The sequence below is a fragment of the Eretmochelys imbricata genome, chromosome 3 (genome assembly GCF_965152235.1).
Source record: "Eretmochelys imbricata isolate rEreImb1 chromosome 3, rEreImb1.hap1, whole genome shotgun sequence".
Taxonomy (NCBI): Eukaryota; Metazoa; Chordata; order Testudines; family Cheloniidae; genus Eretmochelys; species Eretmochelys imbricata.
This window is the reverse complement of record NC_135574.1, coordinates 90,372,867-90,400,466: the sequence shown is the minus strand read 5'-3', so window position 1 is coordinate 90,400,466 and position 27,600 is coordinate 90,372,867. Positions and strand designations below refer to the sequence as shown.

The following is a 27,600-nucleotide window of genomic DNA, read 5'->3' as shown; positions in this document are numbered from 1 at the left end:
CCCAGCAGGAAGGGCCTGTTCTTAACGGTCCGGGTGGGGTTGTTGCCCGCCGCGACCCGGTGCAGGAGACAGAGGCCTGGGCACAGCGGCCCCTCGCGGGGTCCTGGGTAGCAAGCGGTAGCGCGGCCCGGTTTCGAGGAGCGGCGCTGCGTTTCGTGCCGGGGTCGCTGGGACCTGCGGGGCCAGGTATTTGAACTTTACGCAGAGCCTGCGCCAGGCTCGGCCCGCTGCGGAATAGCCGCCCCGAGCATCGCCTGTAGCGGGTCCAGCACCTCTCTGCAAAGCGCCAGACCCTTCTTCAAATCCCCCTCTCCCAGCTCCAGGCAAAGGCGGGGAGCTGAACCTGGGGCTCTCAGGCGAGTGCTCTGACCACTCGGTTAAAAGGCTGGATGCAGCATTTTTCTCCCCACGCTCTTTTGATGGGTATGGCAATGGTAGCTGCTTAATTCATTGTCATAAGAAACCGCTTAGGTGTCTCATTTTGACAGGTTTCAGAGTCGCAGCCGTGTTAGTCTGTATCCGCGAAAAGAAAAGGAGGACTTGTGGCACCTTAGAGACTAACAAATTTAGTCTCTAAGGTGCCCCAAGTCCTCCTTTTCTTTTTAGGTGTCTCAGCTGCTTGATGCCAGAAGTGGGGCTCCCAGTTGTGGGTCACTATCAGCCTTGAGTCAGGCACCTAACTCAGTGAGAAAAGGCTTGAGGGACACTCTTTCGTGGCTCCCAGTCTAGTATGTTCTCTCGTTCCAAGTGATTTTTAGGTGCCTAAAAGTTAGGTGTTGCAGTGCTGAGCATTGCAATGCATAAGCCCCTTTGTGGATCCAGGCTCAAAGATTTTGTTTCTTTGATGAAAATGTGGTCGCATCGTGTGTCAGTTTTTTGGAGAAACCATGTTACCCTCCCAACCCCCCAATTTATTGAAAGTAAGATTTGTAACGTCAGCCTCTTCCACCCCTCTCTGCTGCTTGTTTTTTCTTCGTTTCATTCTTAAATAACATGCAGTGCCCTGTACCTCACTGGTTACATCAGGGATGGGTAAACTTTTTGGCCCGAGGGCCACATCTGGGTTGCAAAACTGTATGGAGGACCAGATAGGGAAGGCTGTGCCTCCCCAAACAGCCTGGCACCCACCCCCTATCCGCTCCCTCCCACTTCCCGCCCCCGACTGCCCCCCCCTCAGAATCATGGACCCATCCAACCCCCCTGCTCGTTGTCCCTTGATCACCCCCTCCCGGGAGCCCCACCCCCTAGGACTCCACCCACTAGCTAACCTCCCCTGGTCCCTGTCTCCTGACTGCCCCGACCCCTGTCCACAACCCTGCCCCCTAACAGGCCCCCCAGGACTCCCACGCCTATCTAACCCCGCCCCGTCCCCTGACTGCCCTGACCCCTATCCACACCCCTGCCCCCTGGGACCACACCTCCTATCCAACCACCCCTGTTCCCCATCCTCTGACCGCCCCCCCCCCCCGAACCTCTGCCCTGTCCAACCGCCCCCTGCTCCCTGATTGCCCCACGGGGCTCCCTGCCCCTTATCCAACCCCCTCCCACTGACCCCTTACCATGCCTCTCAGAGCATACCGCTCACAGTTCTGTTGCACAGCTGGAGCCTGCCCCACCACCGTGCTGCCCGGCAGGAGCCGCGGGCCAGAGCGCTGGCGGCATCGTGAGCTGAGGCTGCAGGGGAGGGGCCAGGTGCTAGCCTCCCCTGCCAGGAGCTCAAGGGCCAGGCAGGATGGTTCCGCGGGCCGGACGTGGCCCGCGGGCCATAGTTTGCCCGCCTCTGGGTTACATGCTATCTTCAACAATTCCATCAGGTTCTTAGCTAGTGTGGGCTAGAAGTAAGGACACTGGAGTGGTCCATAAGAGACCTGGGTTGTGTTCTTGCTGACCAGAGCCAGGGTAACCTCAGACAAGTCACATCCTCTTGTTGTGCCTCAGTTTCCCCATCTGTAAAATGGGGATAATGATAGTGACCTCCTTTGAAAAGCACTTTGAGAGCACAATGTAAAAGCAAGGTATTACTATTTAAATATTTCAGTAGATGTGCCAAAACATGTGCTTATGCAATTATCCCAACGCTCACTGAGGGTTAAAAAAAAAATCACTTTTTAAAGAAAATGCATCAAAAGGGCTCCGTTTTAAAAATAGTAAAAACTTGTGGCTGCTGATTTATGTCCATCGTGCATGTTTTCCTCCTTCGAATCTTGTCCTAGGAAGCCTGTGTAGACTGAGGATTGACAGTAAAAGTGTCTCAACTCAGACAGTGGGGAAGAAGTGTATTAAAAAAACGAGTCATGGAAGAAATGATAAGCTGGGAAGAGCTTTTAAAATTATTTTTAAAAAAGTAATTTTATTACCTCTCCAGAGTGTGGTATTTTTAAATTGTAGGAAATTGAACATAGTAAAACAACTGGACAACAAAACATTAATTAATATTCATATGTATTTCATCTTTAAAATGTGTTGCAATATTAGTAATTAATCTTATAACATCCTTGTAAATAGGTCAGTATCTCCATTTTACAGATGAGAAACTGAGGCAGGGTAACTTCCCCAAGACCATTGAGTCAGTGTTAGAGGTGGAATTATTAGAACTCAGAAGCTTCTCATTCTCAGGCTTGTGTTCGGTGAGGCCCTGATGCACAAAGGTACTTAGATTCCTAACCCTAGATTTAGGCACCACTGCAATCCACAAAACTCCCACTTGACTACTGCCTAATCCTGTATGTGTCTAAACTTACTCTGTGTCTATATTTTCAAGGTAAAAGTTCCCCTGGTGCCTAAATTCCTGCTTCTAGGCATGTGCACTACTGCCTTACTCAGGGCACCACCTGGATGCTTCTCTCCCAAGTAATCATGTAAGAACAATCCACAAACCAAAGGAAGATAGGTGGAGGAGCATCTATCTTGCATGTGGGGCTTGATCCAGCAGGCATGCTCAGAAACTGTGTACCAGATCAGATCTGATTCAAAATTTGGTTGGTGGGGCTAGCAGCATCCACCTTATAACTTTAAGGCCAGATTCAATTTCCATCTCTTCCTGAGGGGTAGAAAAGATTTGAATAGCAGTCTCCTGAGAGGTTTCAGAGTAACAGCCGTGTTAGTCTGTATTCGCAGAAAGAAAAGGAGTACTTGTGGCACCTTAGAGACTAACGAATTTATTTGAGCATGAGCTTTCGTGAGCTACAGCTCACTTCATCAGATGCATACCGTGGAAGGGCTTCAGTGGAACAGTTTCAACAGGAGACTACGGCTGACAGATTCCCCCTTCAAAATACGTGATAGCTCAGTTGTTAAGAATACTTGCCTGAAATGTGGGAGACTCCTATTCAAATCCTTTTTCCTCATCATGCAGACAGGAGTAAAACTGAACTTGGGTCTCCCACAGCCTAGCTTAGTGTGCTAACCACTTGGCTAGCATTTATACGGTGGGCTGCTCCTCTTCCTCCTGTAGCTTTTTGAGTGAGGCAGGCATGTAACTCATTCTCACAAGAAACAACTTAGGCATCTAAGCCCCCAAGAGAGGGGTTCCTGATGGTGGATCGCTAACACAGATAAGCTCCTATGAGACGGGGCAGGGGGCTTAGCTATCCCCCTGTTGTTGCCCTCTCCTATTGACTAGCTTAGGCAAGAAGTTGCCCTTTTGTGGATCACATTCTAAGGCACCTATCTCTCTCCCTTCATTGTATAGGGAGCTTAGGCACCTAACTCAAGCTTTATGGGTCACATTATTGTTCTTATAATTTTCTAGGCACTGAAAAGTCCGTTTGTGGATCCAGGCCAGATTCTGTACCTTTTTTTGTTGCACTCAGCAACAGCTAAGTGAAGAGTATCTCCCACCCAGAATCCGAGATCAGCCTAATTTTTCTGATCCAAAGGCAAAAGGTGCAACTGAATTCAGTACTCTGGCACTATACCCCAGTTTGTATGAATAATGTTTGTCAAATGAAATCCCTGTCTACTAGATTCCTACAACCTGTGCTTGTAAAAATCTGTAGACTGCCTGTAATATATCTTCTGTCTCTCAAAAGAGAGAGCAAGCTCCATCAAGTTAGTTCTTTGCTGTCAGACTGATACCTTCTGATAGTAAGACAGGCTGGGTGCCCTGAGGTAACACTAGACGGGCACTTAAAATAAATTGTTAAAAGAATCTATCATTATAAACAATGGTTGAGAATTAGTGTAACATAAAAATAATTTTATTATGCAGAAAAAGTACTTTTGGACTTTTTTTAATTAACACGCAATCCAATATAAGCAGATAAAAGTCACCTAGTAACCACTAAGTTTGTTTGCCTAAACATATTGCTGCCATAAACATCTCACTCTACCAAAAATATTTATTTCTCTGATATCTTGTTAAAAAAAAAGTTGAAAAACCCCAAATTCCTCATGTCACCATATTTAATCATGTGACCCATATAGCTCTAATTACAAATGCTATTGATACTTTCATAGGTGACATAACCAAATAACTGAGCTCTGACACCTGAAAAAACAGACTTTATGTATGTGAGTGATTATTCAGTAACTGAATGGCACCAGAAAACAGTGGATAATTGAGACTGTTTGCTTTGGAAAGTAATTTGCTGCTATCACTTCTCAGTTATCAGTTGAGATTTATGAACTGGCAGGAAAGCCCTCAGCTTGTTGTTTGTAATTCACTGGTTTTTAGTGTTTGTGTATTTCTGTTCTGTTTGGTTTTCAAGTACTTTGGGAACTATTCAATAAGGTCTGCACTCGTGTATATATCAGAGCTTGTGTTTATATCATAAAGCCCTTTTGTCTCAAATATTCTGGGACGCTCCCACCCATGAAAGGCCTTTCACCTTAATATAACTGAAGTAGCAAAATAGATTTCTTCTTGAGGCAGGAAAAACAGCCATATTAATTCTGATATTTGTATTTTCTGTTCCCCCCCAAATAACAGACATTTAAATAGTACACACCGTGTGAGAGAATATAACTTTTTCACCTAGGTGTTGAATTTAGCTATTAGAGGCCAAATAGATGTGTAAACTGGTCAAATTTACATATCATAGGACCTAAAGAAAATGTAACAAGGTGTAAGATAAAATGGGTAGAGGGCATCTCATCTTAGAATCTTATCAAAGTGTAACTTACATCACTTCTGAATTTAGCCTTATGTTATTTAACCCAGCACTTTCAATCTTCCTTATTAAAAAAAAAGCCAATCTTTCTTTAAGAAATTTACACATTAATAACCCTGTGTTATCTTCTGTTAAATATTTTGATATTTCAGCTCTCTCCTATTACTAAGTTTAAATAATTTGTTGTCTCGTTTTCTTATTTTCCATTAGCATACTGGATCTCTTACACTGGGTGACAGGATGTTTTTGTTTGCACCTTTTATTGCTGTACCTCTACAGATAGGAATAATACATAACCCCAAATACTTACATACAGCAACTTGACCTGCATTGTGGTCAAATAGTTGTTTGTCTATCACACACCAAAGTCTCCCAATAATTTTGTCTGTCAAACTTAGCCTAATGTCTGGTGGTGGCAGTTCCTGTTCCCTAAGAAAGGGGTAAGCAGTGATCCTTTAAAGGGACACAGTTGAGTCACATTTGGTCCCAAACTTTTGGTTCATGGATACAAACCAAACTTAGAGCCAGTAAATAAATGTTACTGAACAATAAACAAGCTCCACTCACCTGTTCTCTTTGTTGTATTTGTTATAAAAATAGACAAGTGGATTACACCTGGAGATATGCCTCAACTAGTTCATCTTTAGATGAAGTGGTTTAAGTCAATTAAGGGGGACAAATAATTATTGAAAATTTAATTTCTCAAAGGCAATACTATGTGAACAGTACTGAACAACCACCTATATCAGTCTGAGAACACATAGAAAACCTTCCAACTTCAGGCCCCTTTTTCTGCAAATTACAACACTGCCATCTTAAATGGGTTGGGGAGTCTCAGATTCCCAGCTGTTGCATCTTGTGAGGTAGGTGTGGATTTTATTTACAGGATTTCCATGGAACTATTTGCGTGCTTGACTGAGCCCTATGCAGAGCTCGCAGACTCAGTTAATTGCCACCATTTTGTCTGAATGTGCCAAACTTTTCTAGCTGCTAGCACTGGTACTCTTATTTTCTACACACATGTAATGTTAAACACAAAGCAGTTTTTTAAAAAAGAGGCATCTTACAATTTTCAAAACACCTTACATCCCCACCTGCCCCAAATTACTAAGTCTTGTAGTATAAAATAAAAGATGAAATGTCAGTGGTAGCCTAGCAGGCTCTTTGTCTGCAAAGATCACTGCTGAATTAAGAAAGATAGCTCTAAGGCTCATCATAGTTACATGATTAATCTATTTCATAATCATAATAATCATCATCCATGTTTACACCTTCACTGGAGAGATCATCAGTCTTCATTTTTTTTCTGACCTCTTTGCCTCGTTCAGCTGAGGAGAGGTGGTCTTCACACCGCTGCAGAATCTTTTTGGAAGACATCCAGCTTTCTCCTTGGCTTTCTGCTGGTGCTGCACACTGTCCTCCTCTGACATCTGTCCCTTTGGCCATCAGCGCTCTTCTGGTTCTCAAAAGGTCGCATGTGCAATTCCAAGGGTTTCCATCCAAATACAGGTACCTGAGACGAGGCAAATTTTCCAGGACTTTGCGATCCAAGGCAGATATCTTGTTGTTACGTAAATTTAAAACCTGGAGCTGTTTCAAGTCCTTTAGCTCTTGTTCTCCAACATCCTGTATGTCATTTCCTTTTAGATCCAACCTGGCTAGAGTACCTGGAAGTCTGAAAGAAGCAAAACAAGGTGAATATATTTATCTTACTGATTCTGCTGGTGTGATTATGCAGGGAGGGAAGCTGAAGGTTAGCCGAAACACATAGATGATAGGCCATCAGCCTTTGTTATCCACCATTTAAAAATTAAGTAAATAATATGACCCACTGCGGAAGAGGTGTGGCCCTGGAACATTCTTATGCATAATTTTGGGCTTTATTTGTCTGAACTTTTACTTTGGGGTGATTTGTTAATTTAAGCTGTGGAGCCACCATCTCTTTGCCTTTGAATTGTTTTCCCCAAAGTATTACAGTTCTAGTGTATACTGAATGCATTTAATTAAAATAAACAGCTATTTTAGTCCTATTTGGAAAAAAGTATTTTATTCCAACTGGGCTTTCAATAAACTTAGAAGCAGATTCATGGTGTCCCATGTCATACACATGCATACGGCCAATTTATAGTAGTGCCAAACATAAAAAATCTAGAGAAGCCTAAGGACATGCTCCCCTAGCTCTTCTTTGGATGATTTTGGTTGAAAATATGTGCAATATGTTGCATAGATTAGAAAATTGGGGTGGAGGGAAAAGGGTTTAGCATCAGCTTCAGAAATTGAGCACACCACGTAGGAAGAACCTGAAAAGAAATTGCCCATGTAAATGACAATATATTTTATTTAAAAAAAAATAGAAATGCCCCTTAACTGTTTTGTTAAAAAACACTTGAGTAACTGAACGAAATCTGATGGAGACAAGTTAGGTGAGGTAATATCTTTTATTGGACCAATTTCTCTTGGTGGAGGTACACACTTTCGAGCTACACAGAGCTCTTTTCAGGTCTGGGGAAGAACACTTTGCTTGCTTCCCCAAACCTGAAGAAGAGCTCTGTGCAGCTCACAAGTTTGTATCTTCCACCAACAGAAGTTGGTCCAATAAACAATATTGCCTCATCTACCTTGTCTCTCTCATATCCTGTGACCAACTTGGTTACAACAACACCGCAAACAACTATGTATGAAATATGATTTACTTTTCACCATATATGTTGCTTATTTACTTTTGTACTCAGTCACCTTGGACATGAAACTAGACTGGTCAGTTTCATTTCTTTTTTTATACATATTATACATATATGATATGACTAAAGCGCTTATATTTCAGAAGCTATACTATTCATTTTTTATCTTCTATTTTTATCCCACTCTGTTGGTGAAAACTTTTTAATAAAGAAGCAAGTTAATTTGGCATAGAAATTTTTTTAATTAAATCAATCCTAAATTAATCCAAAAGACAATATACTATTCTGGTGCCCAACCTGCTGAGGTGAAGAGTGGCAATATGAGATTTAAAGGAAGTCTGTTACATATTTCTTTGGGAATTATAAAGAATTTTAACCGGAATTATTTATAACTGAGCAGCAACTCTCCACTAACACCAAATGTTGATGTGATAGTATATTGTACTGCAGTGATCTATCATTGAAAAGAACTGAGGAGGTACCACTGGGATATTCAGATGTAGAAGTATTTATCTGTGAGAGGCTAAATATTATACCATGGGCCAAAGCTTGCTGTCATACTGATGCAAATCTCCCCTTGACATCTGTGAAAATTTTGCATGAATAAGGCTGTAAAATGTGGTCTTATGGTGCTAAAGGACCCAGATGAGAGAATAATGGATTATTCCATATGCTTTGTACTGGTAAGATTCCAATCTTACCTTTTGCTTGTGTTACCAGGATCAAAATATTTGGCAAAAAAGCATGATTTATGCTGGTAGTTGGTATGCATGTTGCTTTGACATACAATAAAGATAATGTGGAATGAAATCCAGGTCCCACTGAAACAGTTTTGCCATTGAGAATTTTGCCATTGACTTCAATGGGACCAGGATTTCACTCAAGGTCCCTACCCCAAAGAGATTACAGTGTAGGGCACTGATCCAGCAAAGATTTAAACACATGATTAATTTAAGTCGCATTGAAGTCAGGTTGAGTTTTTGTGGCCATATTGTTTGGTCTTAAGTAGTGTTTATTTTAAAAGAGTAACTGTGTTCAAGTATCTAGCTGATCCTACTGCTATCAGGAGATCCACACAGCATCAAAGGCTGACTGTGACAGCTATGCTGCAGCTGGAGGTGATATCTGGCTAGTTCTAGCATTCCCACCCCTTCCTGCAAGAGCTGATGGGGGGTGGGAGATGGGGGGGTCTCATCCAGGGCTGTAGCACCAGCAGCAAGAGCCTTGAAGGTAGTTGTATATGTTATGGGTACAACTGCTGCTTTACTAACTTTTTCCCCCCTCCATCTGCAGGGAGTCTAGGGAGAGTTGGGAGTGTTCCCTTCTGCCTCATGTAGTCAAAGTCATGTTTCCTCCTCACCCATCACACAGAGCAATGAACTGGTAGTATCCCTCCCCGCTCTTGAGACTTGGTCAGGCAGGCGACAGAAACCCAGAGGCTTGCTCAATGAAAGTAACATTGCTGCTCTCAGGTGACCCATTTCAGAAAAGCATTTGTGCTTGGATCCACAAAGGGATGTAGGCATTGGAACACCTGGATTTTAGGTGGCTAGAAAATCACTGGAACAACATAGCAGTCCACAAAGCCTGAGTGAGGCACCTAGGCTCCCTATACAATGCATGGGGAGACATAGGCCCCTAAGAATGGGATCCACCTAAGCTAGCTAATGGGAGATGCTGATGAGAGGGGTGTCTGAAGCCCCACCTCTCTCACAGAGATAGGCACCTGGGTCTCTCCCTGCAGCCCAGACTTATCTCTGCTTGCTATTGAGATCTGGGCACGCATCTCCTGGAGTTGGGTGGCTTAGATAAGAATGAGTTAGGTATCTGCCTCACTCCACACAACATAGCTATGGGGAAGTAAGAGAGGCACGGTACCTTCCTTATGATCTTTAGCCCAGTAGTTAGGATACTCGTCTGGGATGTGGGAGACCCTCAATTCAAACCCTGCTTGATAAGAAGGAATTTGAAAAGGATCTGCTACATCTCGGGTAAATGTTCTAACCACTAGACTATGGAGTGAGTCTCACTCTCTGACCCAATTAATATTTAATTAAAATTGAACAGCGTCAATATGAGAGATGGAGGGAGACCCATATAAGACTATCCATCCCATGGTCAAGGGGTTAGGACACGTACCTGAGAGTTGATTGATCTGTGTTCAAATCCTTTCTCCTCAGGCAGCTGTGGGCCATGAGCTAGGGCGCTCTCACATCCCAGGTAAGTATCCTACTCACTGGGCTAAAGGCAGCTGTTTGTTTTCCCTTTCCTCTATTAGGCTATTTTGTGTGGAGTTAGCCCTCTGAGCACACCTACTTGATCAGCTCTGCATGTGAATTAAGTAGAGAATTGCCTATCTTCTGCTGGTTCCTGGATCTCAGTGTGACTTAGTTTTCAGAGTAGCAGCCGTGTTAGTCTGTATTCACAAAAAGAAAAGGAGTACTTATGGCACCTTAGAGACTAACAAATTTATTTGCACATAAGCTTTTGTGAGCTACAGCTCACTTCATCGGATGCATTCAGTGGAAAAAAAAATGCATCTGATGAAGTGAGCTACAGCTCACGAAAGCTTATGCTCAGATAAATTTGTTAGTCTCTAGGGTGCCAAAAGTACTCCTTTTCTTTTAGCGTGACTTAGGTGGAAGATTGGCCCATAGATGCTTAGATTGAGGCAGCTGAACATGTGCCCAGTGGTAGAAACATAGGCCCTACCAAACTTTTACTATAAAATCTTTGATGCCAAGTGAGTTCGGGTGCCTATGGAGTTATCTACTTAAGTGCCACCTATCTTATTATGGATTGCAGTAGCACCGAAAAATGGGAGTTATGCACCTAAGTACCTTTGTGCAGCTGGGCCTTAAGCAATTGCTTAAATCTCATTCAGCACATTCTACAGTATTGAACTGGGGCTATGGCCAGCTCTCTGCATAGTCAGACTTCCAGGATGGCAGCTGCTGTCATCCTATCACTGTAGTACCATCACAGTCTTATTTTCGTTTTTTGTACATACGCTCAGGTACCAAGTGATGGGTGCACAAAATGAAACAATTAAAATATAATTCTGCTCATCCTCCACTCCTGTGTTTTTAAAGTGCTCCCTTAGAATTTATGCTCACTGCAGAGTTAAAAATAAAAATTCCCAATATATCTTTAAAAAGTTATATTGTTAAAAGATTATAGAGTGCTCTTTCCTCTCCCTAAATTGTCTCTACTATATGTTGTAAAAACAAGATGGATTAGACAATATTGAATGCAATTACATAACTAGAAAGCAATAAACATTCCTATGAAGCTAGACTGAAATCAAACAAATTAACATGCCACTAAATCACTAATTATAAAATTCCTACCAAATACCTTCCAGAAATCTGATGCTAAAGGAGCTCTGCTGCAAGCGAAGTTTCATTACATTGTTTACTTTGCCCTGTCCATAAAATATAAAATGAAATGTAGTAGTTTAGTGGTGTTAAAGAAACTGATATTACACAGTTACATTGGTATGGTTTATAAGGTATTATACAGGTATTTAGAACATAGGAATTGCCATACTGGATCAGATCACGGTCCATCTAGGCCAATATCCTGTCTCTGACAATGGCTGGTACCAGATGCTTCAGAACAATTTGCAAAAACCCCAAAGTGGGACATTATGGAATATACTGCCCAGAAGGCAGTTCCTTCCTAATTCCTTCAATTAGAGGTTGGCTTATGCTTTGAAGCATGGGGGTTTATAAACCTTTGATGGTAATGGTCTCTTTCATTATTAACTTCTAGGTGACTCAAGATAATGACTGGACATTAAAGGCTCCCAAGCAATCTAGCCAGAACCAATAGTATGAGTCAGACAGTTCTCTTAAAATTTTAAATAAATGAAATGCTAGTGTTTTTTCATGCACAGAACAACTACAGATGGCAATAGGAATTTTATGCAGACATCAGGGAAAGTAAGTTTCCATATCCTTCACTGTATCTTTTACTGTCCCTTTAACCACATTCATGTGTACTAGCAGGACTGAATTTTGCTGTAAATAAAAATAAAATCTTTGTGAAGGTACTCTGGTGCAAAAAGGGCCAGATCTACAAGGGGATTTATGTGCCTCAATCTGAGGTTTAGGCACCTAAGTCCCATTTTTTAGGCACCACTGTGATCCACAAAATCAGCTGCCACTTAACACTGTAGGCACCTAACTTGGTGCCTATGTTTTCGGAATCAGAGTTCCCTAATTGCCTAAGTTTCTGCCCCTGGGCACATGCACTGCTGACTCAGGCAGGCTCTGGGACACCTAAACCCCAGCGCAATCTGCAAACCATAGGAAGATGGGCAGAGAAATCCCACTCAGGTGGGCATGTTCTGAGCATGCCTCATTCTACACAAAAAGACCAGGGTGGAGAAGGAAGCCTCCCTCGTAACCTTTAGCCTAGTGGTTACTCACTTAAAATGTGGGAGACCCCTTGTTCAAGGACCCTCCTCTGCTTGAAAAAGAGAAGGGATTTGAACAGGTGTATCCTACCACTCCGGTAAATGCCCTAACAACTAGACTATAGAGTCATTCTGATACTGTCATAATAAAAAGTGGACTGGCTTCAACACGAAAGATTGCGAGAGACCGACAGCAGACTGTCCCATAGTCCAGCAGCTAGGGCACTCACCTGAGAGGTGACAAATTCTTGTTCAAATTCCTTCTCCTCATCAGGCAGAGAGGGGAATTCAACCAGGATCTCCCACATCCAGGGTGAGTACCCTGACTGCTGAACTAAAGGTTATGAGGGTCCACAGATCCCTGCCTAAATACCTACATAGGACCCAAGTAACTATTAACTTCAATTGATTAAGTTTGCTGCAGATCTTTTAGTTGTTAGGGAGAAGGGTTTCCTTCCCACACACACACATCTGTGGAGCAGGCAGGGGGAGAGTTTAAGTGAACATATGGATGTCCCAAAATCAATGAGAAATGCCGTGGACTTCAGGGCAATTAAGAAGAGTCCTGGAGGGGGTGACTGATGAGAGAGATCACCCACTGGGTCAGCCTTAACTCCAACAAAGAAGCCCTAGTATCTTAGCAGGGGCATGATAGAGCAGCCTCGCATACTGATGGAGACCAAAAACTGAAAAATGAACGGCGGGGAGGCAGTAGAGCTGCTGCTCACCCAACTTCCACAATTGCAGTCCCATTTCTGCCAGGTTAGGCAGCATGCAGAGAGAGAGATGATGACGTTCATTTACCAGCTGTCTTCAGATTCACTTACCTTAATGGAATAGAAATAAGCAGGTTTTGTTCCAATGCTAGGTTAGATAGCTGTGCACACGCATGAAGCGCTCCAGCCTCGAACGTGCTGACAGTGTTATTATCGAGAAACAAATGCTTGAGGTCTCGTAGATCCTGAAAGCCCTGGGCTGTCACTCTCTGAATGAAGTTATTGCTACAGTCAAGTTTCTGTAGTCTGGCTGATAGTTTGAGTGGCATGGTTTGGAGGTGATTCCTGGACAGCTCTAGGGTGGTTAAGTTAGGAAGAAGCTGGGCACCATCAACTGATGAGAGCTGATTTTCAGAGAGGAAAAGCTCAGATAGGTTTTCCAGGTGTTTCATGTCTCGAAATCTTATCATTTTGAGTTGGTTTCTCTCTAGTTTTAATGAAAGCAGGGACTTAGGCAGGTTAAGAGGGACCTTGGTCAGAAGGTTGCCAGTTAATCTGAGAAATTGTAAATGTTGGAGTGGTGCAAAGAAGCTGCCTGAGAAAGAATGTAGTTTGTTATTCTCCATACTCAGATACTTCAGTTTGGGAAGCTTAAGTGGCCCTGACACAGATTCCATATTATTACCATCCAAAGTCAGACTCTGTAAACTGCAAAGGGAGGAAAGTGTGCTGAAAGAGACTGCCAAAATCAAGTTGTTTTGAATGTCAAGCACCCTTAATTCCTTTAAACCTTCAAAGTCTGACTCATGCAGAACACTAATTGAATTGTCACCAAGTTTTAATACTTCAAGGCTGGATGGGAGAGAAGTGGGTATGCGCCTTAGTTTATTCTTCCAGAGTTCCAGGATCTTCAAGGTGCTCAGAGCTTTGAAGGTGTTATCTTCTACTGATTCTGTTCCACTGCAAGACAGGATAAGCTCTTCCAGGCAAGATATTCTGTTGAAGTCAGAGATCTTAAAGAAAAAAGAAAAAAACAAAACAAATTAATGTGATAATATATTATCCATTTTATGGAACCTCCTTACTAGCTTTTACTTTTCTATATGATCTGACTATTGCTAATGTTTATTCCTACAATATGATTAATGATGAACTGCAGAGAAAACAGACAATAAATACAGATATTATTGTAGCCATGTACATTTCAATTGCTGTTTGTCTGTGGTTCTGGAATGCTACTTTATTATTTAGATCCAGTTTGTGGCTGGCTCTGTGCAGATGCACATGTCTGGGGCAATGGGAGATAAATAGCATTCCTTGCACTCCTGGATAGGGTAGCCCAGTGCATGTTCATGACTAGCATCAGTATAGGCACAAGTCACTGTAATGGATGGTGTTAAGGTAACCCCTGTCCCTCTCCCCCATTTGCTGGCCAGCAGAGCTGCCTGGTGCAGATAGAAGTGCATACTCCATCCTTTCCTAGAGCAGTGATGCTGTCCAGAAGCCGGAGGAGGAGATAAGTCTCATCACACACCTCCCTACCATGAGCTTTGGCTCTGAACCACAATCTAGCCCTCAGTGTTTCAATTTTATAAAACTTACATTTTGAGATGGACCAAAGCAAAACCCCAGATCCAAGCTCTCTGAACTTGAGGGCAGTTTAGATTTGAAAATGAATGTTCCAGCTCGTGCTTATCTCTACTTCCACTGAATTTTCATAAGTTGGAAATAAACAGATGTTTATCAGTGGTAAATGAAGCTTAGATGTGGCTGTGAATTTCATAAGTAGGATAATGCTGATTATTTTATTATTTTTCTTCTTTAGTGGAGATCTCTCATTTGCAATGCTCTTTTTGTATGCTGAATTAACGAGACTTAAATTACTGTGGCAGTTCCCCTTAACATGGAGATACGAGAAGCAATTGAAAAAAATAATCCAGGAATTCTCAGAGAACACTGATTTCCTTAAGCAATGGTGCTGAGTAGCTTTAAAAGCTTGAGTAACACTACAATGCAATGTAAGGTGTTCGATTTTTAAGAATGAATTTAGTGGGATTAACCAAAAAACCCTTCAGACTAAGAACTACATCCTGCCCTAGTGTACAAGGGGGAAGTATGAGGATAGTTGTCTTTCTCCTCGCTCCACCCATGCACACAGCAGAGATCTCACTATAGTACTCAAGAGCACTAGAGAGAGGTGTCTGGCTAATTCTACACATGCACTTCATTTTTCCAAATGACTCACTAGCTAGAGGCACACTTTGCTCCTACTCAGAGGAACAGCAAAACATGTTCCACAGCACATCCCTCTGACCCTTCCCTGTCAAATCCTGCCTTGGCCAATAGGAATTGTTTGCAGAGGATGTACTGGGTAGCATCTGTGCTCTCTCTTCCTTGAGCCTGCCAGGACAGGATACAGCCATACAGCTTCATTGTGAATCTTAAAGTAAAGCAGTTATCAGAAAAATGGCTGTAACCATGCACCATTTGACTCAATATATCTGATCCCTGTGTGTCCTTGAGTCATATCCGTTTACTTTACCTCCAAAATCCAAGTTTTACTTCTATTAACACAGAGTGACACTTTATACAGCTATGGAAGGTTGAGCCAGATTTTATATTGCCTCTGCATTCTCATCAAAATTGTCAACTAGCTTCTAACTGCTTAGGATTGATCTTCCAACTGTGTCTCTTGCAAAGTCATTCCTTGACTTTACAAATTTCATATGGAGTCATTGAAAAAGTATAAATACGGAACCTTTCCCATCAACCCCATTTTAATTTAGTGAGTATGTTACCACCACAAAATAGCCTGTTCCCTTAATCAAAAGAAGTACCATTGAAATAAATGGCATTACTTAGATGAGCAAGGACTACTTGTGTGTCATAAGGGTTTATGGAGGCCCTTCATACTGAGATCAAACTAAATCTGAACTTTCATAAATTTGACATATCTGGTCTGTTTGTCTGGTCCAAGTGAACTTTTTCCTGCTTTTGCTAAGTTGATTACTTTAAATCTCTAAGAGGCTTAATTTTCATCTTATTAAGTGAGAGAGTTAAGTAAATAAGTATTTTTTTATTTCTTTTCAATGCACAGACCTTCATTCTCTGATGAAAGATATTATGGTTCTTAATATAGATTATTATAATTTTCTTTTGCATCCATTTAGTATGCTTTGGTAGTATCATTCTCTGTAGTTCTATTCCTGACACTTACACATGTATCCTTTTTTGCAGTCACCAAACAAATGAAAGTCAATAAGTCAAGACATATTTGAAATAATATCAGTTTCCCCTGGTACATGGTGCTTCTTATTGTTTAGCTAGGCAGACTTTAATTTGAAGTGACACTGTCAACAAGTTTGAGGTCAAAAAATTAGATCTTGTGAAAACAAGGATTTACAAAGCTTTATATGAATAAAAACATTTTCATTATTACTTTTATGTCAGTGGAAACAAATTCTTCTTAAACAATTCTGGGCAGTATGGGCCAAGAACAACATATGTATATATATATAATGTCATATAATATCAGAGTTGGAAGGGACCTCAGGAGGTCATCTAGTCCAACCCCCTGCTCAAAGCAGGACCAATCCCCAATTTTTGCCCCAGATCCCTAAATGGCCCCCTCAAGGATTGAACTCACAACCCTAGGTTTAGCAGGCCAATGCTCAAACCACTGAGCTATCCATGCTAGTAGATGCAAACAATATATTAATCTAATTAGAAATGGTCATAATTAAAATGAAAGCAACCAGTCTAGAGTCACTGTTCAAGCTGAGCAAAATGCAGAAGGTGGAACAAACAGCATAAACGATTAAATGTACATTCAATTTTTTAAAAAGTCTTTGTTTCAATAAAGTGAGAAAGATAAGGAATAAAAAAAAGTTAGCTTTCTTTTAAAGCTGCCATAGAAAAAAAGCACGTTTATTTTAAATATGGGAATTCAGACCCATATCCTGTAAACACTTACATATGCGCCAAATGGGATTACTCACATATGTAACTTCACATATGTAAATTTAAGCACATGGGCATAAGTGCTTAGAGAATCAGGGCCTAAGTTTTAGTTTAAACAAAGTTTGTCACATGGAAAGAAAAGTGAAATATATACTGTATGTAGTAGCTCAGAGTAATCCTAATTAAAGAGCCTGGATAATTACAGCCTGATAGAATAAAGATATTTATACCATATTCATTGCAAACCTAATAGTAAATGTAAGGCATTCTGATTGTTCAGCTCAGGAAATTTATAAAAGGACAAAGGGCCTTATCAGATGGTTTCAGGTATAGTTTGCTGGCATTTATTTCATTACACTGCAACATAGTTGAGTGTCTTACATATTCACCGCAAACATTTAAATGTCTCATAAAAAATACCTGTGTTCTTGAAAGGCATAGTCCAAGTCTGCTTTGCTACTATTAAGTGAATACTAGTCGACAGAAATGGGCAATTAAACTGATAAAGAGCGATCAATTTTTCTTACTTGTCTTGAAATGTAAATACTATTTTTCTTTCACATGTATTTTGTTATATTTCTTAATAAAGAGCAAACAGACATGTTTGCAGAAGGAATTAATTAACTGGGCTATATCACTACAAAAGTATACAGGTAAGCTTTGACTCTTCTAGATATTGGATCTATGACAAAGGAATTTGGTGGATTAATAATGGCTGGGAAACAGCAAAAGTGAACTGTATGATATGGCTAAACTGCAATATTACTCTCAAAATAGAGTTTATTTAACAGTCTGAGCAACAGGAATCCCAGACATTGCTCCAAAGAAATTATTAGCCCAGTTTATTGAATCCTGAAAATAAAAGCAAAATATGAACATCAATAAAAATGTATCTTTTAAACAGACAATTTCTTAGGAAGTTAGTCATACACAATTGGCACATACAGCGTGTATAATGCAGATGGTTTTATTTCCCTATTTTCTATCCATGTAAGTTGGATTTATTATAGCAATATTTTTGCAGTGGGACTAAAGAGAAGCTACTCCAGAATGTGCCACAATAAAGCATCATGTGGTACTGACTTTTGTACAGAACTACCAGAAATCAGTAATGCCTAGTGAACCTCAGAATGAGCTGAGTCATACTCTTTTAACCTCTTACTGCTTATGACCACCACAATAATTAATAGGTAGCAACTTCATTTATAAATTGCTCTTGTTTAGTAAGATCATTCAGGGCCCAATTTTGCTTTTATTGACATCAAATGCAAAAGCCATGATTGACTTCAGAAGTGCAGGATCAGGCCCTGAGTCGTCAAACCCTCACTATGCCGTTTTTAATAGTAGATGTACTATTCACAGGAAAGTGCTGCCGTTATATTCATCACAGAAATTTCTCTTATTTTGTTAAGCCTCTTGACTTAGCTAAAGAAAGAATTAATTGCATTTAAGAGAATGCCATTCCTACTAAGTGAAGATATAAGGTAGCTCTTGAAGTCAATGGGAGTTTAACTGTTTAAAAACTGATTAAGATTTGGCTCTCTTTTATTGATTATAAAACGTATATATGTAAGATCAACATCATTAATCACATAAATCAGCCAAGCAATACAAACAGGGGGTCAGATACCATGGTTATGGAAACAACAACATAATAATTAGTAGTAGTAGTAAAGAACAAGAAAAACAAATACAGACCTGGCACAATTGTACCTAACCATTAGCAGCTGGAATAAACCTCTCACTTTGAAGTCACCACCATGTAGAAGCATAATGGATCGTCTGATTTAAATTGAAAATGGAAGTTATTTAAACTGGGATTTATCCTACCTGGAGGTGTTTGATTTTGCTGTGGCTGATGTAAAGCCGCCTGGTGGTAGCAGGAATCTCTCTAGGTACCTGTAGGACCCTGTAGCATTGCACTGACTGTGTAGAGTCACAATTGCATCTTCTGGGGCAGGTGGTACTTATACCATTGTAAAGAGGAAACAAAATGAGTAAAACATAAGACAAATGCATCTTCCAAAACAGGAACTCTGAAACCATCCCTGTTAACAGCAACACAGTGTGAATTTAGGTACCAGAAGTCCTTTTATACCATGAAATCTGATAAAAGGATATTATGACTGTGTGCTTTGTCTATGGGAGAAGGCAGCAAAAACAATACCTTAATTTGCCTGGGTTAAAGTGTTAGCAAGCATTACAAAGAGTGAGAGGCTTAAACAATGATAAGGGACCTTTATATTTGTAGGCCTGTGAAATTAGTGTTATTTATTTCCTGATGTCTAATCTGCAAACATCCATATTATCTGCAGTTTCCTAGTTTTGTTAAATGTGACACCGTAGAATTAGTGGAAAAAAGATAAAGAGCTGTTTTATAGTGGGCTATAAAACCTCTGTATCTTCTGTGACCCTGTATTTAAAACATTAAAAAAAAAACACTCCACCCAAAACAGATACTGAAGCCTTTTTTTCCTTCCTTCACATTACTTACATGAAAACAAGTAGCCTTTTTTTTTAAAAAAAAAAAAACACACCAAATTAACTTCTGAACTTTTTGATGCAGTTCAGTGATGCTGGATGGTACAAGTTCTTTTAAAGTTTGATGAAAATAATATTTTTAATTACATTTTGGTTTGCATTAACTATAATGTGGAGAAAGTTGCCTCATTCTTTTGTGAAACATTTTAAAGCTTTTACCACATTTCCAGTGGTATAGGACCAAGAAAGTGTGCATAATTTAAGGCCCAGTTGTCTCATCGCAAGTGGATAGGAGCTAAAGAGGAAGACTCTGAGCTTCCTCGTATGGAGTTTTCTCCCCAGTTGTTCCGTGCTCCCTGCAGAACAAGCTGTGAGGACAATTCAATAACTTTTGGCTCTGGGATCCATAAGGAGCTATGTTTTGAGTAGTATTGCATTCCTGCTTTGAGCTCTGTAGGCTGGTGCAAGTGAGGGGGAACAATCTGTAAGTCTTTCCCCCTGTTCTGAGAGCCAAGATCCATCCTTGGCCCATTCTCCCTCCACACAAAGGAGGGGAAAATCCGTCTGGGATTCCCCTCTGTGGATCTTGAGTGGGCATGATCAGGTCAATGGTGTATTCCTTAATTTACCTACTGTAAATTCTTCTTGTCGACAGCGGAAACCTCATCCTCATCTGTAACAGGGTCTTTGTTTTTTCTCTTGCCTCAGCATTACCCACAAAAGTCTTTATAAACTATAAAATGATAATGTTTGTGAGCGGTAATCCATTAACAGCCACAGAGACAAGTCTACAGAAAAAGTAGCACTCACGCAGTGACAATGCAAATTTCCTCACCCTGCTCCAGCCAGCATGGCTCAACTCTGTTTTTGGAGGGACTGTGGGCCCAATCCTGCTCTCACTGAATTCAGTAGCAAAATTTCCTTTTACTTCAATGGAAGTAAGGTCTAGAAGTGAGAAAGTCAGTCTCAATAGACAATTCAGTCCTTGGCTTCTCTCCTGAAGCTGCCAAACTGCTGTGTCAACTAAAAGTGTGTGAAGGGTTTAAAAATTTTGTGAAGAATTTCATTAATTTTTCATCCATTTTATTTCACCTGTTTTCAGCACTTCACAATATGGAGGCACACTTCACTCCAGACACACTGTCATATTATATTCCACATACTGACTGAGAAATTCCATTCAACTTTCTTATGCCCTTTTGCCTGGGGTCAGCAGGTCACTGAGAACTCACTCACTGACTAGGAAATTGCCCTATATATTTATGTGTGCCACATACATTACAGTGCCAATGGCATGTTGGGAGACAGTTGATTATTTTATATATAATAAAACATTGCAAATATAAGTATATTTTTAAACCCTTACAGTTTGACTAAATCACAGTGGGTTTTTACCAGGTCCCCACAAGGCATGTGTCTTACCTAAGAACTATCTTCCTGCCAATTTTTCATGTTTGTACCACAAAGCAACGAGGCACGAGAACTTTATAAAAATGTCTACAAACAATTCTTATCATGAGAAAAGTGTATATATATTTACCCTTCACTTTGAAAAACAACTAGCCCATTTTTGCTCAAAATTACTGTTTTTTAAAAAGCATCCTCAGAAAGAGACCAGGCAGGACAATTTCAGCCCCAAAGTGAAAGTTTTTGGAAATTATACACAAATGAAACAGACCTGTTAGCCTGGAAACATTCAACCTTAATTAAGATGAAAGAAAAAGACAGCAATTATTGCCTTTTATGCCCTGAGATATCTATGTTACTTTAGCTCCTTAGCACAGGTGTGTTCCACAATGTTAAGAGTTCACTACTTATTCAGTTTCTCTTTTAATTTTGGGGAGAAGGCAGAGGATGTGATAATTCTTTCAAAATGTTAACAGTGCAATTAATGCTGAAGAGTCTCACCAAGGTGTTGGTGTGTATATGTCTGTATACTGTAGTGTTTGTTCTGGATCGTTTCAGCTTGTGCTCTTAGTCTGTTAGTCCTTCGGAGAAGGTAAACTGTTTATTTTTATCATACAGTGAGGACAGTGCACACCTACACCAATATAAAAGTAAGAATACTAATTAAGATTTATAGAACATTATCCAATCTCTAGCAACGATGTCATTGTCCTATGAACCACTGAAATGTATCGTCACATCCTGTTTATTTCCATGTTCAGAGCTTTCAGCAGTGATGGTAGAAATGCTATGTGTAGATTAGATCAAGGGAAAAATAAGGTAGCTGATTATATTCTCCTGTGGACATGTATGTATAAGTCCACACAGAGGGAATAAAAGGACATCCTTCGATGTATGTAAGTTATCCAGGAATCCTCTTGAAGATCAGGCAGGGAGATTAAACAATTCTTGATAAAACTAAAGGGCTGCAAACTTAAACCAATAGAAGGAAATATTTCTTTCTGCCATACATAGCCTGTGAAATTCACTGCCACCTGGAAGCTTTTAAAACAGATGCCATATCTGGAGTTTTTAAAAGCTATTGATATTTTGACCATTAACAATTTCTGATGCTAAGTAAGATAAATGATAGCTAAAAGGTATTAAATCTCATGCTTCAAGGATAATCTGATCATCTGAAGGGCTTGGGGTGAACTACCTTTCCCTATTCACATGTATACTGATAGGCCTAATTTTTTTCCAGACAGAAAATGACATCAGATTGATTTGGCTGCTTATAACTGGGAATGTCCATTTGATGGAGCTGGTGTTACACTGAACACATACTGGCCTTCCATAATTGCTACTGGAGACCTGAGGATCTTCCTACTTTACATCATCTCCACTTGAGGTGCTGAGTTGAAGCCAAGCACACTACCTTTAGGGCATTCCCAGCACCTACTAAACCCAGGGTCAGGAGATGAAATAAGCCTATTTCTAAAACAGCCTTGTAAAACAGGCATAAACATAAGCCAGTTTATGCAGAAAGTCTTGCCTGACTTTTGCAATAGTGATTGATCAAACGAACAGCATCTTATTTGTCCATTGAAAGCTCTCCTTGGGTGAGCAGAATTTGCAAAGAAGTTTTAAGGCAATCATTCTAGCATATTTTGGTGCAGATTCTTATTCCTTACTTTTCCTAAAAAGGTCAAAGAACCCTGGTAAAATAGTAAAACCTCTCTTTATAATGACATGTACTTCAAGCATTTTTAGCAGGTGATACCCTTTCACTTCTGGTGAGTTAGTTCCAATATTGACATAGGTCACCATTGACAAGGATGTTTATGATCTGATATGAGTATTTGTCAACCTCAAAATATCATCCCAGTCTGGCACATATAATTTAACAATGAATGGTTTCTGCTCAGGGATGCAGTGTTACTGGTGCTAATCAGAACTAAAGTAACTCCAATTAAGCTAGAGTTACACCACTGTAAAAACAGTGTGAAATATGAATAAGGTTCAAAGTTCTTGGCCTCTCACTTTCTTGTGCAGCAAATGTAATTCCTGCTACCCCAAATTAATAAAGGGAAACTTTAATGGTATATCATTAATTAATTTGATATTTATTGCAATGATTTAATCAAAAATAATTATTTTAGGTATTAATGTGAACTCTGCTTTCAGTAACTAGACTATTATTTACATGTGCTACCTATCAAAGATGATCCGATGAAAGATCATTGTCATATCTGTTTTTCTCATGGAAGTCCAACATGTCTCCGCAAAAGCAAATACCTTTCTTTCTAAAAAAAACTGTCACTTGATGTTTATCTCTCATCAGAATCAGGGATAGGAGTCAGGGGACTGTACTTATAAGCCAAGCAGGAAGATGTGAGTTAAGCTAAAGGTTAAATAAACAGCTCAGAAATTTCTAATGTGTAAGTAACTCCACTGGCTCAGTAAATTGTGCAATTTTGTGATATCACATTAAGAAAGTAAATCAGTAGGGGCCATTTAATGCCAACAATTTTTATGCAGAACTCGAGATTGCTTTCAGTGGGGAGTAAAACTGAAAGCATGATATTCCCCACACTGATGTTTCTGTTAAGAAGAATGACAGCACCCGTAAACTGTCATTATGTTCAGTCACAGAAAAATAGTACACAGTATGTGATTTAAATCAAAAACTAAAATTTTCAAATCAAAACCTGCTGACCACAGAAATCCAGTTCTGGCTCTTCATGTTAAATATTAAAAATAACTGTGTTTATAAAATATAATTGGGATGTGAAGGTTCATAGCCCTGTGCCAAATCAGGCATATCAGGGAGTTGAATGTGGCTTTCCATATCACTCTCCCTCCATCTGTTTTGGTTTGTTTATTTTTGTTTTTTATTTAAAAAAATTCAAAAGGTCTTGGTTTAATTCCTCATCTGACTGGAAAAAAATGTCAAAACCTCAAAATTTTTCATGAAACAGAATTCTTGTTCTCCAGCTAGCTCAGGGCTGAGGCATATTGGCATGTTGGCCTGGGGAGGTTGTGCAGCCACTGGCCAAGCTGTACCTGTTCTGTATGTAAAGAGAAGCCTTCTTTCTCCTAGGCTGTAAAAGCCAATGCCTTTTCCCACTACTAAATTAATTTAGAAGTTCAAATCAAAATGAGAGTCAAAGGTGGAAAAAGTAGTAAGTGAATGAAAGTAAAGGTATCTGTGTAAAGAAGTCTAGAAATGTACTGTAGGAAACATTTTTGAGAGAAAAAAGGTGGTCCTATCCTATGACTATGAAATTATGGAATTATCTCTGTGTAAAAAGAGACGCAAAAGTATTAAACATTTCTTCATAGAAGAAATAAGTGTATTGTTACATCCAAGGAACTATCCAAGGTTAGCAAGTCAATAAAAGGGACTCAAATAAAGAATTCTCATTGAGTCCATAGATTGACAAGCATTTAAAATGTCCACTAAATCTCACTTTTGCAACAGAAGTTTTTAATAGCTACACCTTAAAATATATGGCCTCATAAATGTTCGTGTGGATGGAGGCATTTTCCCCCATAAAGTGCTTCACAGAAGCACATTTTCGTCACTTAGCCTAATTACATTTTTATGGTATGAGATTCTTGTTTTATCTTCTCAAGGTTTCTCCCATGTTGATAATGCCAGCACCCAATCTTCGCTTCCCCTTGAAGCTGGAATCAAGAGTCTGTACTCCTGCAACTGTACAACTACACACAATTAGAGTAAATGAACTGTTTCAGTAAGTTAGCAGTAACCACACAGAAGGTGGCCTTGACATAGGCATATGCTACAGCGGCATCTACAGCTGGGCACTCAGCAATTACAAAAGTTTCCAGAGGAGCTGACCTCCATGTGAAAACACCATGGTCCTGATTCTATGCTGCCCTGCACCTTGGGTAGACATTTAAAGCTGAGAAAAGTGTGTGTAAACCTCTAAAAGCCTGCTATGGGCTATCTGAGCTAAGCTTTATGCAAGAATAGGGGAAGTAGGGGGGAGGAGAGAAAGTGGCTTTACATCACCTATGTACCCCTATATTATGGGGCTGTCCAGGAACCTGCTTGACCTCTGCAATACATTAAAGTAGCCACAGGGCTGCTCTAATTTATGTTTGTTTTCCCACAGACTCTTTAGTCTAGCAGAGAAAGGTGTAACACAATCCTTTTTAAGTCCTTTAAAATTGACGTGCTGAATCAGATTTCTTTGACATTTGGTGTGCCTTAGAAAGGTGCAGCGTAAGGTTAGTGACCTAATTTTTTGGATCAAATGAGCTAGGGGTTGTGGAGATATAAACTCTGAAAAAATTGTCATCTTTCAAAAAGTTTCCAGGTAATTTTTGTTTGTTTGTTTGCACAGAACTAGAGATAAAACTATTGATGTGATGTGGGTCAAAATGGTTTCAATTTGTCAAGCATTACTCAAGGGAGTGCATATAGTCCATTAAATCTTTGGGGGTCCCAAACTGAGAAGGTTTTTTAAGAACATTTTCATGTCTTTCCTTGTGTAGATGTGCAGTCTGGATTACAATGCATGTGCAACAATAAAGAAAAAAAACCATGAGAGGATTTCCAGGCAGCCTCTTTATGCTTACACGGGTAGTTTGAGAGACTGTTCAAATGCCCATTGCCTTTGGCAACACCCCACTACTGATGTTTCTTTGTACACCAGTGCAATAAAGATATAATAACTCATGTTGCTTGCTACAAGTTGTCGCCATTATAATATAACATGTTTTGGGTTTATTTTGTTTGTTTGTTTGTTTTTGTGGGGAGGTTTACAATGAACACAGCAAAATAGTCAGCAGCCAACCAAAACCAGTCTAAACAAAATCTTTGTTGTATCAGGTCCGGAGGAGACAGAGAATTGTGGGGCAGAGGAGGATGTGGATAGGGAAGGGGGTTGCAGCTGAGGAGGGGGCAGGAAATGAGGACAGGTGGCAGGTGAGCCTTGGATTGATTGTTCAAGAAAATCTGTATTTTATTAACCCCTGGGGAGCCAGGGGTGTCAAGTGGCTACCGTTAGGGGTCTTATTCTTTCACCCACTTACTTCCCTGGTCCTTCTCGCATGAACAGAGAGCAACAATACCCGAAGTCCAAAGGTGCAAAAAATTCCATGTTTATTGGGGTGAACTTCCAGCAAGCATGATTCCAGTTTCCTTCCTTAGCGTCCCCCTTCCCAGCTCTGACACCACAGAGCCTTACACCTGTGTCCCTGTTCCCATTCCTGCCCTTAGCCAAACATGATTCCAATTTCCCCACCCCCATTCCCTGTTCCCATTTCCCCCTTTTAGCAAAACATGATTCCAATTTCCCCCCCCCACTCACTTCCTGATGACTGCAGATTATATAGTAAAATTTTAGTTCTGCTTAGCTATACCTTAACCAATCATTTTCCTAAAATGTAACTAACCAATCCTAACATATTGTAACATGATTATGTAACCAATTATATCCCACCACCTTAATTAGTTTACACCCAGCAAAATTAATTATACAGTAGACAGAAACAATCACAGAACCAGACAGAGATTATACAGACAAACAATAGGGAAATGGGGACTACAATGATAGAACAACAAAGAAATGAGGATTTCACATTCCAGCTATTGATAAGTGAGTTCTTGCCAGACAGGATGCTATCAAACTAAAGGAGTACTTGTGGAACCTTAGAGACTAACTAATTTATTTGAGCATAAGCGTTCGTGAGCTACAGCTCAGTTTATGCTCAGATAAATTGGTTAGTCTCTAACGTGCCCCAAGTACTCCTTTTCTTTTTGCGAATACAGACTAACACGGCTGTTACTCTGAAACCTATCAAACTAAGTTTCCTTTTATATCTTCTAGGCACTTCCCTTTCTCTGGAGGTGATAGGCACTATCAGGACAGGACTGTATTCCTAACAGCCCAATAGCACCTTATTTCAATGTGACTAGTTTGGAATGTGAGGATGTGACCGTTCGCTTCCCAGCTTATGGCTGCATCTGCTGCTTAGCCAAAGATCTTAGCCTAAGCACAGGGCCTCAGATTGTCACAGTAAGAGAAGGACCTTACACCGGCAGACAGTGATTTTGATTCTTTCTTTTATACCCCTAACTAGCCAAGTGATAAGAATACACCTAAATTCTTAGTGTATAGGCCTTTACAGACAGGCCTGAATATATCCTAACAGTTACGTCCTGATCTTGTGGGAGGTTAATGTGGTGTATCCAAACACACTTAGTGCAGAAGTTTGGAATGACAATGCAGGTACCTTGACTGCTGAGGGAAAAGAAATCCATGTGCTGCCAAGCTTGCCATGGTGTGGATGCTGGGCGATTCCTTGAAAGATTGCAGGAGAGCAAGGAGTATACCGTGATATGGGAGCTGCTGATTACAGGTTGATTTGAGTGAAGACAGGTGGCCTGCATTGGCATCATGTTTTGCCCACTCTGCAGCATCTACCTGGTGACTTAAGAGGTTTGTGATCTGCCAGACACTGTGGTGATTCACTCAGGCAGAAATTATCTGGGCCTAATTCCTGATGTACATGTCATATAATCTATGAGGTCAGAGTTGAACAGCATCAGAGATTTGTGTCCAGGAGCTGTTTTAGTTTTCTCTGATTTGGCTGAGCATCTGAATAATTACTGCAGCGAAATATAAAAGTTATTAATATGTGTTGGAAGAACATTCTTTGGGAAACTGGAGGTTCATGGCTGACCAGAAAATGTATACTGTAGGCCACAGAAACATTATAAACTCTTGGAGATGGGGTATATCTATTGGACAGGGGGCAGAGGATCTTTCTGTCAAACACAAAATACTCAATATTTTGGAACAGAAACCCTG

General features: G+C 40.4%; 1 protein-coding gene and 1 long non-coding RNA gene across 2 annotated transcripts; one reads left to right on the top strand and one right to left on the bottom strand.

The window, feature by feature from the left end:
• Positions 1-13: 13 nt before the first annotated feature.
• Positions 14-25,512, top strand: LOC144262775 (uncharacterized). The gene is made up of 3 exons (XR_013345620.1): positions 14-186; positions 6,759-6,805; positions 24,395-25,512. It is a non-coding gene; the product is annotated as an uncharacterized LOC144262775 (long non-coding RNA).
• Positions 4,255-19,170, bottom strand: LOC144262774 (nephrocan-like). Its single transcript, XM_077812992.1, has 3 exons — positions 18,719-19,170; positions 13,040-13,941; positions 4,255-6,786 (listed from the first exon to the last, which is right to left on the bottom strand). Exons 1-3 carry the CDS (start codon positions 18,932-18,934, stop codon positions 6,339-6,341), a joined length of 1,566 nt encoding a protein of 521 aa, XP_077669118.1. The 5' UTR covers positions 18,935-19,170; the 3' UTR covers positions 4,255-6,338.
• Positions 25,513-27,600: the final 2,088 nt, after the last annotated feature.

What these genes read in the sequence shown, in the direction of transcription:
- LOC144262774 (XM_077812992.1), bottom strand. Translation starts at nt 18,934, where the DNA reads ATGGTTTCAGAGTTCCTGTTTTGGAAGATGCATTTGTCTTATGTTTTA. An exon ending in GCAAAATCAAACACCTCCAG is followed by an intron (nt 13,942 to 18,718) that starts GTAGGATAAATC and finishes TTTTTCTTTAAG; the next exon opens with ATCTCTGACTTCAACAGAAT. An exon ending in CTTATTTCTATTCCATTAAG is followed by an intron (nt 6,787 to 13,039) that starts GTAAGTGAATCT and finishes TGCTTCTTTCAG; the next exon opens with ACTTCCAGGTACTCTAGCCA.